Source organism: Eutrema salsugineum, unplaced genomic scaffold (genome assembly GCF_000478725.1).
Source record: "Eutrema salsugineum unplaced genomic scaffold, Eutsalg1_0 scaffold_15, whole genome shotgun sequence".
In the NCBI taxonomy this organism is placed as follows: Eukaryota; Viridiplantae; Streptophyta; class Magnoliopsida; order Brassicales; family Brassicaceae; genus Eutrema; species Eutrema salsugineum.
Genome location: NW_006256867.1, coordinates 2,525,995 through 2,539,729, shown reverse-complemented (window position 1 = coordinate 2,539,729; position 13,735 = coordinate 2,525,995). Strand labels below are relative to the sequence as shown.

At 34.3% G+C, this 13,735-nt stretch overlaps 2 protein-coding genes and 1 pseudogene across 3 annotated transcripts; 2 read left to right on the top strand and 1 right to left on the bottom strand.

The window, feature by feature from the left end:
• Positions 1-657: 657 nt before the first annotated feature.
• On the top strand, positions 658-1,760 carry LOC18022067 (annotated as a pseudogene).
• A 779-nt stretch (positions 1,761-2,539) lies between these two features.
• LOC18021960 (nucleoid-associated protein At2g24020, chloroplastic) lies at positions 2,540-4,388 on the top strand. The gene is made up of 7 exons (XM_006404834.2): positions 2,540-2,674; positions 2,850-3,001; positions 3,099-3,199; positions 3,285-3,324; positions 3,864-3,935; positions 4,020-4,076; positions 4,172-4,388. Exons 1-7 carry the CDS (start codon positions 2,623-2,625, stop codon positions 4,232-4,234), a joined length of 537 nt encoding a protein of 178 aa, XP_006404897.1. The 5' UTR covers positions 2,540-2,622; the 3' UTR covers positions 4,235-4,388.
• A 77-nt stretch (positions 4,389-4,465) lies between these two features.
• On the bottom strand, positions 4,466-13,728 carry LOC18021959 (serine carboxypeptidase-like 22). Of its 2 annotated transcripts, XM_024158415.1 has the most exons (9): positions 13,431-13,728; positions 7,908-8,015; positions 7,649-7,744; positions 7,310-7,402; positions 6,085-6,170; positions 5,609-6,000; positions 5,010-5,111; positions 4,796-4,901; positions 4,466-4,717 (listed from the first exon to the last, which is right to left on the bottom strand). In XM_024158415.1, the coding sequence occupies exons 1-9, from the start codon at positions 13,693-13,695 to the stop codon at positions 4,574-4,576; spliced, it is 1,392 nt and encodes a 463-aa protein (XP_024014183.1). In that variant the 5' UTR covers positions 13,696-13,728; the 3' UTR covers positions 4,466-4,573. The 2 variants fall into 2 exon arrangements, with proteins under 2 accessions (XP_024014183.1, XP_024014184.1); XM_024158416.1 differs by lacking the exons at positions 7,310-7,402; positions 7,649-7,744 and having other exon boundaries at positions 13,431-13,695.
• Between the last annotated feature and the right edge of the window lie 7 nt (positions 13,729-13,735).

Here is a 13,735-nt window from a genome sequence, read left to right as displayed (position 1 = left end):
CTGAATATTGGGGTATTGCCAATGTTGTTGCCAAACTCACTTGGCTACGTAACTTATTTCTCGAGCTTTGATGCCCGCTACAAGAAGCTTATGTGGTTTTCTATGACAACGTTAGTGTGGTCTACCTCTTGTCAAATCCTGTGCAACATCACTGTACAAAACACAGAAATTTTCATTCACTTTGTACGTGAAAGAGTTGCACTTAGACATATTAAGATACTACATATACTCTATGTGCATCAATATGTTTGACATTTTCACCAAAGGCTCCCGTTGCTGTTCGTTGACTTTTGATCCAGTCTCTCAGTGTTTGGGAATCTCCAACTTCGACTGGGGTGTTAGAATAGGAATATTCTGGAATGAATATTTCCTTTAGATTTATCAAATATATTAATATTACTTTGTGTATATCTCTAATTAATGTACTTATGATTGATACAATCATCATCTTACAACCTCATCGGTAAAGCATCGCCGAATGACTTGTTGATGTAGAGATCTTTATAATAAAGCCCACAAGGATCTTTATTATTTTTATTATAAGTATATGTTTTTATAATTAAAATTTTAATTTTAAGAAAAAATAATTAATCGATTAGGGTACAAAAGGAAGCTTTTTCTTTCTCTTAGTGACCTAAGTTCTCTAAATTTTCTCCCATGATTTCCTCAAAGCAGCGTTCGTCGTTGTTGCTGCCTTTTGAGTTAGTAGAAGAGATACTTTACAGGCTTCCGTTTGAAACTTTGGGACGATTCAAATCGATATGCAAACATTGGTACGCTCTCATCAACGACAAGAGATTCATCTACAAATATTTGGATCTCTCCAAAGAACGATCCATACAAAATGATCATGAAACGAGTCAACTCTTCGATCCGGAGACCAAAGCTGTCTCAAACGAGTTACACAGTCTTCTTTATTCAAAAATGATTCACTGCCACGGATTATTGCTATGTAAGTGTCTTGAGACACTTAGGTGTAGTTATACTATGAAGCTCGCAGTTTGGAATCCGATTTTGAGACAATTCAAATGGATCAAACCCTCGAATTCTCGCAAATTTTTTGATGTCTACGGTTTTGGATATGACAATGTATCCCGTGAAAACTACAAGATCTTGAGGATTAGTATACACACTGAGTCACATCATCAGAGATTGAGATATATGAGTTTAAGTCTAAACTCTGGAGAAGTGTTGATACTATTCTAGATTGTGATGCACTGCGGAAATCAGTGTCTATGAATGGAAACATGTATTGGATTGCTCAAAAGGGGAGGGTTAACTCTGAAATCGAAATCTTCATCCAAAGTTTTGATTTTTCCACAGAAATGTTCAAGCCCATATGCTGTGTTCCAATTCCAAAGGGAATTGTGAGTTCTGTGCCTTTTGACCATAAATTGCTCTTGTCAGGTCTTGGAGGACATAGGCTTTCTTTATTTCATCAACATAACGATGTGGAGGTTAAGGTGTGGGTTACAAGCAAGGTGACTGATGGGATTAATGTCTCATGGAGCAAGTATTTTAATGTAACTATTGATCCCTCAATATTACATTCCATCTCCACTTTCAGTATTCCGGAATACTTTACACTCAAGAACAATAAGATCATGCTATTGTGCGAGGAAACTGACATCAAGAAGAAATGTATGTACACCAGTATTTACGAAATGGGTGAAGGTGAGATCAAAAAACAAGTTACGATGAGAGGACAAAAGATATGGTGCAATGTATATGTTCCAAGTCTAGTTCCGGTTCCAGAATAAGAGGAAGAGACTTTCTGAGTGTTGCTTTTTTTGGCTAGACTTTATGCATGTTCCCAGAGACTTGTGAGTATTGCTTTTGCTAGATTTTTTATATTTGCATGTTCGTCTAATTAAGCTTGTGTAGTCTTCTTCTATATATTTAGATATTTACAATGCATTTAAATCTATTAAGTTTGACTTTTGCAGAGCATACTGGTCCCTAGATTATTTACGGTTCGAAATTAGCTGATGAGTTTTTCTAGTTTAGTTTTGTGGAGAATCTCAATCTGAATCTGAGCTTAAGGTTAATTTTCGTTGATTTGTTCATGAGCTGTTGTATACACAGTGAAAAGATAACATATGATAACTTCAATTGGGATTTATTGTTAATTAACATAGAGAATAACTTGAGTTTGAGTAATTTATAAATGACATGAATAAATTTCACTCTTTGTTAACTAGTTTTGAATTGGAAATCAATGAAACATAATATACATTTAAAAAAAAAAATTTGAGATGATGAATGGTATTCTGTTTTTATAGCTCTTGAAAGTCAAATTGGTACACCAAAATAAAGTCTTAAACCTCTAATACCAAACTATTCTAAATCCAAAGGAACCAAATTGAATCCAAACCTAGTTTTGGGTGCTGAAAATGTTATAAAGTTGTGACTTAACTCCGGAAAGGATATACAAATACCCAAAAACAAACATATAAGCTCAAAGTGTTTGGTGACGTGGCGCTAAATCATTGGTTAAGAACTTGAACAAACACTAACTACGAAAAAAAAAAAAGCTTTTCTCTTCCTCCTCCGGTTTATCTAGTCGAATTTAAGAGCCCTGAGCCCATCTCTCTCTTATCTCCTCCGGTAGAAGAAGAAACCATGGCGTCGACCACCGATTTCACCAAATCTCTGCTATCTCCTTTCTCCCATGGTCAGTCTCTCTTATTCCTGAACTCCCATCTCTCTCTCTCTCTCGATTTAGGTTAGAGAGATGTGATTTTGAGTAAAGAGCTGAAGCGTGTTGCAAATGTGGTGATGAGAGTGTTTTAGATTGCAAAATTCGATTTTTTTAATTTGGGATAGCTGAAATCTCGATCAATTTGCAGGAAATGCGAGCTTGAATTCGCAGAGAGGAAGTAGACAGAACGCTACATGGCCAAATCAGTACAAGCCCACCAAATTTTGCAAAAGGTCTCTTCGTGTGAATGGATTATTCGGAGGTGGGAAGAAAGATAACACCGAGGATGGACAATCAAAGGTACATTCGACTCGAAAGGCTTTGTTTTTATAGTTGTGAAATCCGTTTTTTGGGACTTAAGAGTTTTGTTTCTTATCCTTGTGGTGATCTTTTCTAGGCAGGAATCTTTGGGAATATGCAGAATATGTATGAGACTGTGAAGAAAGCTCAGATGGTTGTTCAAGTTGAGGCTGTACGTGTGCAAAAAGAGTTAGCTGCGTAAGTCGCATTTCACTATACAAAGTTTGCAAATTTTGAAGTTATCTTCTTCGTGTATTTGAGTTCTCTGCTGCTGTCGTTTCAGCGCGGAATTTGATGGTTATTGTGAAGGCGAGCTTGTCAAGGTCAGTGTCGCCTCAACTAGATCAATGCACACAAGAAAAGACTAGATTTTTTTTTGTTCTATTTGATCATTATGCATAATATACACAAGAAATTAACTATTAGTCTATTACCAATCTTTTGCCTTGGAAAGCTTTCAAAGACTACTTATCAGTGTCATTATCTACCCTGGTTCATTATCTGGCTTTGTTTACCTAAAAGATGCTTCTTTTTCCACCACTTTTGAAACTTGATGGATGTAAGAATTGTGTTGTTACCAATTATTAGTCTATTACCAAACTTTTTGCCTTGGAAAGCTTTCAAGAACTCCTTATTAATGTCATTATCTACCCTGGCTCATTATCCGGCTCTGTTTCCGTAAAAGATGCGTCTTTGTCTTCTACTTTTTGAAACTTGATGGATGTAAGAATTGTGTTGTTGTCTGACTTGTTAAATCTTTGGATAATTTGGCAAAAACAAACCTACAATCATGGAATGTGGTTTAATCTTCTCTGTTTCTGATACAAATTTCTGATGATTGGACCTTTGAATTTCGTATCAGGTTACATTATCAGGGAACCAGCAACCAATCCGTACTGATATAACTGATGCGGCAATGGAACTAGGTTCCGAAGTTAGTAACCGCACTGACCTTGTAATGGAACAATCAAAAGCAACTGGTTATAGTTTCTCATGTCGTGTGTTTTTTCTTTGGCAGAAACTTTCACAACTGGTCACAGAAGCATACAAGGACGCACACGCAAAGAGTGTAGTGGTAAAGCAATCGCAGACCATTTATATCACAATGCATGCTAAAGTATCTGTTTCTCTTCATCTCTTTCTCTAATTTGAAAAGTTTGGATTTCACAGGCTATGAAAGAAAGAATGAGCGACCTTGCGCAGAGCTTAGGCATGCCACCGGGACTTCAGTGAAAGAATGAAGTAAGAAACTGTAATTGTTGTCATATTCAAAACTTTCAGTTATGAGAGGTTGGCTTTCTTTTCTTTGTATCAGTCAGGCAAAAAGCACAGATCTTTGTACTTTACTCTTATGGAATCAGATATAAAGATTTAAATCTTTTGTCTCTCTGCAATTTTATTCCCCTTGGTATAATCTGGAATATCAACACAATTCTTCTTGTATCAAAATCTTTCCCTTACCAAGAATGCTTCAAAGTCTTATTGTCTTAGAAATGAATAGCTTCTTAAAACAGAACAAAAAAAAACGGAAACAAAACACCATGTTTACTCAGGTTCCATAGGCTTGCCAAACTAAGATCTTGGAAGCTCTTTTCCAGCCAAGAACGATCTTAAAAGGATTAACGAACTCTGCGGTTTGAACAATGGAACCTCGTGGCCTGCTCCTCTTACAGTCACAAAGGTAAGCCCTTCGTATACTTCTGTTCGTCCTCCTACCTGTCACCGTCATATCACATTCAACAGTTCCTCATAATAAGCATATACTACAGAGTTATACTTATGTAAAAATGTTACCTGATTCCCGGAGTACCAAGGGTACCAGCGAGTTTTCACTGGAAGATTGAGTTTGCTGAGGGAAAACCGAGTCGCTGTCACTGGAATCACCGAGTCTGTATCACCGCTGCATCACAATTTGATTGAAAAACGTTTCTTTATTTGACCAAAAAGAGCTTGTTACTGTTGTGATCTTGGTAACTAGTTTCATTATACCGAAACATAGCGTATATACCTAAAGACCCAGATCCTTAGACCAGCCTCCATGAGTTCCTTATATACCGGCAACATCGAGTTGTCCGAATCTCTCCAGTTCCAACTGTTAAACACAGAGTCACTGCAGCATTTGGGAAGAACGAAAAAACACAGAGTCAATGGTCCGGTTTGGTTCGGTTTAGTTTAGTTATGTCTGAATTGTAACCATAGTCATTTCGGTTCAGTTTTGTCTGATATTGATCATGCCTTAAAAAATATTAAATAAGTTTATGAATAGTTGTCGATAATTTCTCAAGACTAAATGGTAAATAAATATGTTCGTTCGTAAATTATAAGGGATGAAATCGAACATCTGAAGATTCAAACCACGTTTGCTAAATCACATTCATAAATTACTAACCACATTCGCTAAACCTAGTATAAGATTATCTCATATAATCAAATTAGGGTGAATAAGTTCAGTTTTCTTGTTTAGTTTTAGTTTGAGTTAGTTTAGTTCTAACTTCTAAGGAAAACTATATCTCAATCTAATCGGTTCGGTTCGATACAGTTTGGTACGGTTGCTGAATGCTGACCCTTTAGTGAATGTTGTTGAGCATTAGTGATTAGTGATGATACCTGCAAGCAGTCCATTTATAAGGAATGGCGGTACGGTTAGCATGCATAGCTCGTTGTACCTCGGGACGGTTATAGTATATCTCGGCGTAGCTCTCGGTACAAGGGTCGTACTCATCTAAAATCGGCTTAGGTAGTAACGTTTTGTGCGTTTGCTTATTCCCTATAAACTTTGGTACACACTTGGGTGTGTAGATGCTGTACTGATCGATGTCTCCAAAGTCTGCCGCAGCGTCGTAAATGGTGGAATCGCACTCTTTGGTGAATCTCTCTGCCGTGAAGTTGCAGTTTTTGAGGATTGAATTGTAAGAAGCGTCGGAGATCATTGCGTGTGACCACCAATACGTTATGGTCCCTAGTTTGTCATTGGTTTTATCCATCTCTGGGTTTCCAACCTTCAAGGAGAGTTCTTGTTATTACCAATGTAGAGTAATAGTTCTTGAAATGTGATAAATAGATTCAAACATAAACGGTTTTACCATAAATCCTTTGAGATTGATGATTGGTTTGTTGCATGCTTTGTTGTACTCATGGATCTTTTTGGCAAGTTGAGGAACATAATGCCCTGTAAAAACAGACATTAAAGTTTTAATTGTTGGTCATTAAAGAAATAATATGAATAAATATGAAAGGAATGAAGAGAAATAAAATAATGGGAATGTATTTTCGTTATTATTCCTTATCAAATTTGGTGAGAAATATTTTTATTCAATCATCTTCTAAAAATGAAGAAATGACAAAGAATAGTGTGTAAAAAATATTTTTTTATAAGTGATGTACTTTTTGATGAATTAAGAGGAATGTGTATAAATAAATTCTATATAAATGGTATATTTTTAAAGACTGATGAGGAATTTTATTATTCTTTTTCATTATTTGGTCACAAATTAGAGCCTAAATTATATAAAATTTTGAAAATAAAATAAAATGGTTTAACCAGGTTAATTAAAAACCATTATAGAAGCTGAATTGCTTCTAGTAGGGTGAGCAATCCGGTTTACGGTTTATTCACGGTTGGAGTTTTTTTAATTTCCTGTTTTATTAATTTTATAAAATCTAAATTAAACCATCAAAAAACCATTTGTAAATTACTTTGATTCCAGTTCGAATGAACAAATTTTGGTTTGATTCAGTTTTCTTTTTAGTCAGTAAAACAACTTAGGGGTATATAAAAAAACAAATCTAATTTATCTTTTCTGATTATATATTTTTAATTTTGTATGTATAATAAAAAGATAATTTCAAATAAATTTCAATTGTTCGGTTCAGATTGATTTGAGTACATGTTCATAGTGTATTCTTACCATTTTCCTACAACTTGAGCGGCCAAATTTAGAGAAATATCTTCACTGGAAATTTCAGATCATATTTGAAAAACAAATTCTAAAAAAAATTATTTTAGAAATTTTCTACAAAATTTTGGGTAGGATATTTTTCTTCTAAAATATCCGACAAAATACTGATGATTTGTTGCCGTCTGTCAGTTTAGTATTGGAATATGACCAACCCAAATTTTTACTCTCAGAATTTCTAGTGTTTTCTTGTAGTGACAAAAATTTTGGTTTCAATATTTTCGGTTTTGGTTTCTTAGTTTTGCAATTAATAAAACCAGTCGATTATAAACATTGGTTCGATTAAGTTTTTTTTTTATTATAGTTTTTTTGCCACCCCTATCTCCAAAGTGTATATGACATATTGACATACCAGCGTAGCTTTCACCAGCAATGTAGAAATCTCTATATTGGTATTGGGGAAATCTTGACATCCATTTAATAAGAAATATCAAATTTTCTTCAGCTGCAGCACACGATTATTGAATCAGTTTCTCTCAATCATAACAAAATTATAAATATTTTATGTAATAGTATTTAGTTGTAACTATTACGCTTGTTGGTCTCTAGACAAACTTTGAAAATTTTAATTAAATTGTCAAGTGAATTTTGTAGTGGTCAAATATGTATATCCATTGAAACTCGATTGCTAATAGGGCAAGTGGTTAACAAAATCTTTGTGAATATGAATAAATATATAAATTAATCTGACCTGTACGTTCGTCTCCAGATTCTTTTAAATCGGAGCTTGTGTTAGTGTATGAAAATCCAACTCCAACGGGCGATTCCAGAAACAAAAGGTTTGCCTCTGTTATTACACTTTTTGTTAGATAGTTGTGTATGATCAAAATTACTCAGAAACAGATTTTTCATAAGATTAATTTTGATATAGTGGGAGACAGTTGTAAAACGATATAACTTTATAGCTAAAGAACGAAATAGAAACTGATCGAAATTAAATTAGTGAGTACCTGTATTCCAAGAAAAGTTGTGGAGATAGAGATTTGAACCGGTACTGTTGATTCGGAACGGTCCAATTTCTTCTGAAGCTCCATAAGCAATCGATGAGCAGCCTGGTCCTGCGGATTTAGTTACATATAACGTATCATCATATTATTTGAATATCATACACATATTTAGTAATAATTTTCCATACAAAATCATATGAACGAATATCATGATGTTGAATGTTTTGTACTCTTTCAACTTAAGTTCAATTGGTAATCGTATATTGGCCACTTTCTGGATGAATTGATACTAGATCGAGTTATGGCAACGTGTGTTCGAGTTTAAATATAATATTAAATTTTATGGAACTAAAACTCATAACGAAGTGATAATAATTGGATTAGCTCATGTTTCTTTTTACGTGTGACATTCTTCCACGTACAATATAAACATTTTATATGGTTCATTTGTTAAATATCTAAAATTGGCATTAAGAAAAAGACCACATCGTGGCAAAACTGTAAATTATATATGTGTTATTCGCATGTGATTTTAATATATTGCATATTATAATGTATAATGTGTTACTGAAAAAAATAACATGATATTTGTTTGAAAAGTTAGGTGGAATCGACCTAATTTTTTTTTTTAAATGCCCAATAAATAAATAACTTATTTAAGATTTTGCAATCCATCTTTCTCTAAAATGGCTGAATTTGGTTGTCTAAAAATCAACATTTTTCTTCTATGTCATTCAGAGAAACGAAAAATACTCTTCATTTAGTTTTATTTTTTAAATGCAGTGAGCCTTTTTTGCATGTTTTTGTCGTGCTTTCTTACCGAATGTCAAAAGGCGAGAGAAAAATTAGTTGAAAAGTCGATCTTTGAAAGTGTTAAGTGAGCTAGATTGTAGTTTACATAGATGCTATCCTTTTCTTTGTGGTCCTGCGACTAAATATACACACACAACACATATATATATATATATATATATATATATATATAATCAGGATCATCGAATGTCCCTACTTTAAGTTCTGCCGGCTTTTGTTTAGTTAGTAATTCTCTTAAATAAATGTTATAATGATTTTTTTGTTAGAATTTAGAAATGGTTCAAAAATATTTCAGTGATTAAGAAAATTATTTATGTTTCTTTCTTTATTTAATATTTTCAATAGCAATCTTGAAGTTTTCTTTTTGGACAAAGAGCAACCTTGAAGTTTACACATGACTTACTAAATTTTTTTAAGAATGTACACTAAATATCCGGATTTCACTAAGCCAACCAACTAATTACAGACATAAGTAGACCCTTTGGTAAGAAGTTTCCAGGAAACCTACTATGGATATAACATCCAAATTGAAATGTAAGCTACCAACTGATCCATACGCAAAATTTACATAAACTAAAATCAAACATTGAATTCTAACTAATTCACGCCTCTGGTCTTAGAAGTTAGACCAATACTATTGTGCTTTTACACGCGGGTTCATGTGACTTATTAATGTTAATCAAATCATTTATTTTCTAAAATATATTGTTCATGTTTTCCCTATATTATTGTTCATGTTTTCCCTTTATTACGATTGTACAAAGGTTGCTACATGGGTTTTTTGTTTGTATATGAAAAAATTAAGTTTAGGAGGCGCCGTGCAAAAGATAGTGAATTAATACTTTATGTCGTAATCATGCGCATGATCGAATTTTTATTTTTTAGTATTAGATTCTATATGTTGGCATGAGTGATAGAGTATATTCCAAATATTCCTTAAGGCCTATTTTAGTGAGAAATGTAGATTGTTGCTAAAATGCTCGCAGGATGGGAATAATCTATACTATTGAAGGGAAAGGAAAAAAAAAGGTAAAAGCACTATGTTTAGTTTTTAAAGGCTTACCTTTGTTTGTTTTTCTTACAACAATAGCATGTTTCACTTATGAGAGTCATATTGGGTTGTTGATGTTGTTTTGGTGGACATTAATTTGCTTTAATCACAATTGAAATATAATTATAAGACATAAAGTATTGGTATTTTTAAATTTTAGTTTTGTTTTGTCTAACTAAGAATAATGAGATTTGACGTGTTCCGTTTACAACGTTTACGAGGATTTAGCCTTTAGGAATATAGGATTGTCACTACAAGAAAACAGCTCATTTCTGACGACTACATCCATAGGAAATCCGTCAGAAATGACCGTTTCCGACGGATTTGCCACAAAATAAATTCCGTCGGTTTGAGCTGGTCGGAAATATGCATCCGTTGGAAAGTCGTGGGAATATTCCGACGGATTGTAGTCGTTGGAATCTTGTCGGATATTTCTGACGCTAAACCAATGAATTCTTTTCCGACAACCTACCGACGTTCTCCCGTGGCGAAATTTTACCGACGAAAAACCGATGACTGTTCCACGGTACCTTGAGGTCGGTTATTTCCTACGAATTTCCGACAAAATACATTCCTACGAATTTCCGACGAACTGCATTCCTACGAATTTCCGACGAAATGCATTCCTACGGATTTCCGACGAAATATATTCTTACGGATTTTTGATAGAGTTTTTCTTACAAATTTTCGACGAAACGTTTCTTATGGATTTGTGACCAAACTTTTTCCAACGGATTTGTGACCATTATAAATATTGTTTTGAAAATACAGATATATACATAATTCGCAATTAATTATTTAAAATTATTATTTATTATTTTTAAACAATTAATAAACATTTAAAAATATTAATTAAACTAAAAATTCTAAAAACATGAAATTTGATTTAAAAAAATACAAACTAGCAATAGTTTTGGAAATTTTAAAACATAACTATTTAAAGAAATTAGGTAATGCGGTTTTCAAAACGGCTTTCAGATCAGATAGTTCTTGTTGGGTTGACTGGTTAGCGGCCTTAAGCTCTGCAACCTCCTCATCACGTTCTCTAACCGTTAGAGATAGTTTATCTATGTCAGCTTTGTAGTTTGCAGATGGGGCATAATAACTTGAAGAAGAAGACTCTTGGCTCGGGAGTCCGCCTAACCCGACAAATCTGCCCTTCACTTTTCGAATTTCCTAAAAAAAATTATAAAATTGTTAGATAGATGATGAATCAGTGGCTGCAAAAACACATCAAATGCTCTCTTTGGATGCTCTGGTCCAGGAACGAGAATGGTAAGGAACAAAAACTCTCGTTTCATGCATAGAGATGGTGGCAAATTATAAGGTGTTACAATTACTGGCCACAACGAATACTGTCTTCCATGCTTTCCAAACGGGTTGAAACCATCCGTACATAATCCAAGATATATGTTCCTTGCCTCATACGCAAAAGTGGGATAAATGAATTGAAAATGTTTCCATGCTTTTGCATCTGAGGGATGAGCAATTTCTCCATCCGAGGTGTGCTCTGCATGTCATCTCATTGCACTTGCCGTACGCTCTGATTGATATAACCTCTTCAGTCTCTCTGTTAACGGTAAGTACCACATTCGTTTATGTGGGACTCGCACTCTTCCCCATGTATCCTTATACCGAGGCTTGCGACAAAAATAACATGTTGAACGGTCTACAGTCTCTCTCCAATATAGCATACAGTTATCGATGCACATATCTATCATCTGATACGGCAATCCAAGACCACGAACAAGTTTCTCTATTTCATAATATGATGCTGGTGCAAGATTATTTTCCGGTAAAATGTCTTTCACAAAATCAGCTATTGCATCCACACATTCCTCGCTCAAATTAAAATCCGTCTTTATACCCATCATCCTAGTTGCAGCTGATAAAGGGGAATGTCCATCTTTACAACCAGCATACAACGGATTTTTAGCAGCGTCCAACATATCAAAGAACCTCCGAGCTTCTAAACTAGGTTCTTCTCCTCTATTTGCATACTCCGCAGTTGATGGTATAATTTCACGAAATGCATCATTCACCATCTGAACGTGACCAACGTTTCTCATTTCAACATGACCTACATCTTTTACTTCTATTGCAGGTTCTTCTAAACTATCTCCGATATATTGTTCACTAGTATTAGCATAATTAACCATTGAATCATTTTCTCCATGATAGTACCAAACTTTGTAACCCGGTACAAACCCACTACAATACAGGTGTGACCATACTTCGTCTATTATGACTGATCTAGGATTCTGACAATTAGTACATGGACAATATATTTTACCAGATTTTTTGGCTTTTTTTTGCATACTCACAAATGCCATGAATTGTTGTATCCCTTGTTTGTATTCTTCCGTAATAAGACCCGTACCTGGAATTTGATAAGGCTTATCCATCCATGATCGAAAATAATTATAAGAAACTGAAGAAGACATTATAGATAGATTTTTTATCTGTGTTCAAAAACACATGCACTTGAGCAATTAAATACCCGCTTCCGCAACTGTTCTGCGACTAGGACCAAATTGGTCAAACAAATTGATTTAATATCAATTTTTAATCAATTAAAATTATTAAATTTTTAACTGTTAACCAAGCCTTTGAGCATTTGAGAAAGCTCACTTGATAATTTTTCGAGCAAGTGTGAATATTTATAGATCACTTTAGTTATCTTTCTCCTTTTTGCCAGCCGATGTGGGATAAATGTAACATAGTTGTCAGAAATCCGTCGGAATTCCATCAGAATTGGTCCGACGATATTTGTCGTCGGAAAGTCCTCGGAAATTTCCGACCGAACTCTTACGGAAAATGACGGACATGAATATCCATCTAAAATTCGTCACATTTTTGTCGGAATTTTTACTGATGGAATTTGTCCTCGAAAAGTTGTCGGAAATTTCCGACGAATTACCTACGAATTATATTCCGTCGGAAATATCCGACGGATTTCCGACGCATATCATTTTCGTCAAAACCTCGTCATAAATCCGTCGATAATTTCCGACGGAATATTACCGTGGGAAATTCCGTCGAAAATGACCTTGTTTTCTTGTAGTGTGTGTTTGAGAGGAAATTATAAAGTCCATAATTTTTTTGTTTAGTTTGTCTTTTTTATATATTTATGGATAATTCTAACTTTAATCACCTGGCTAATTCTTCCATAATGATTGTAGCCATCAAGTAGTTTACTAACGGAATTTTCGAATAGGTCTGAAACATGATAGACTAGTTAAATGAGAGTGGTTTTTTAGATAATTTCACATTTGAGGAAAATCGAATCATGGCCTAAAACTAAATCAACAAGGTAACACTTCAATAAGTGGGAACCAGGTTTAGTTTGTCAACTAAAGATCAAAGACTCAAAGTATATTTGGAGATAGACTCATTCGTCGAAACATATTTTGGTTCGAGTTTTAATAGATGTTCGGACTAAAACTACTGTTGAAAAATAAATTATAAAGAAAGTCTTTCATTTTTACAAAAAAAAAGGAATATGTCACATTGAGACAATTATCACAGGCAAGATATATAACACCAAACTTGTAAAGATACACTAGAGATCCATGACTGTGTGAATATATATATATATAATATATATATATATATATATTTATATCTATATATATAAGCGGGGACATATAAAAGCATCTAACCTCCATTGAGCCAAAGAAGAAGTGGTTTGGTGTGAGGGGAAGAAGATGACTCAGTGAGCCAGTAGAAGAGTGATCGACCGTGTGACTCGTTCACTGTCACATAACCCGAAAACTGTGAGAATCTTACTTTTGGTTGCCCTGGAAGTGCTTGGATCCTGTCTTCCTCTTGCTCTCGTGATAATGATAATGATGATGGTGGCGATGATGATGATGATGATGATGATGAAAACATTAGTACAAGAAAGATGAAGTGTGTTCTTGCCATTTCTCTATCTTTCACTCTTTCACTATCGTCTCTGCTTTTC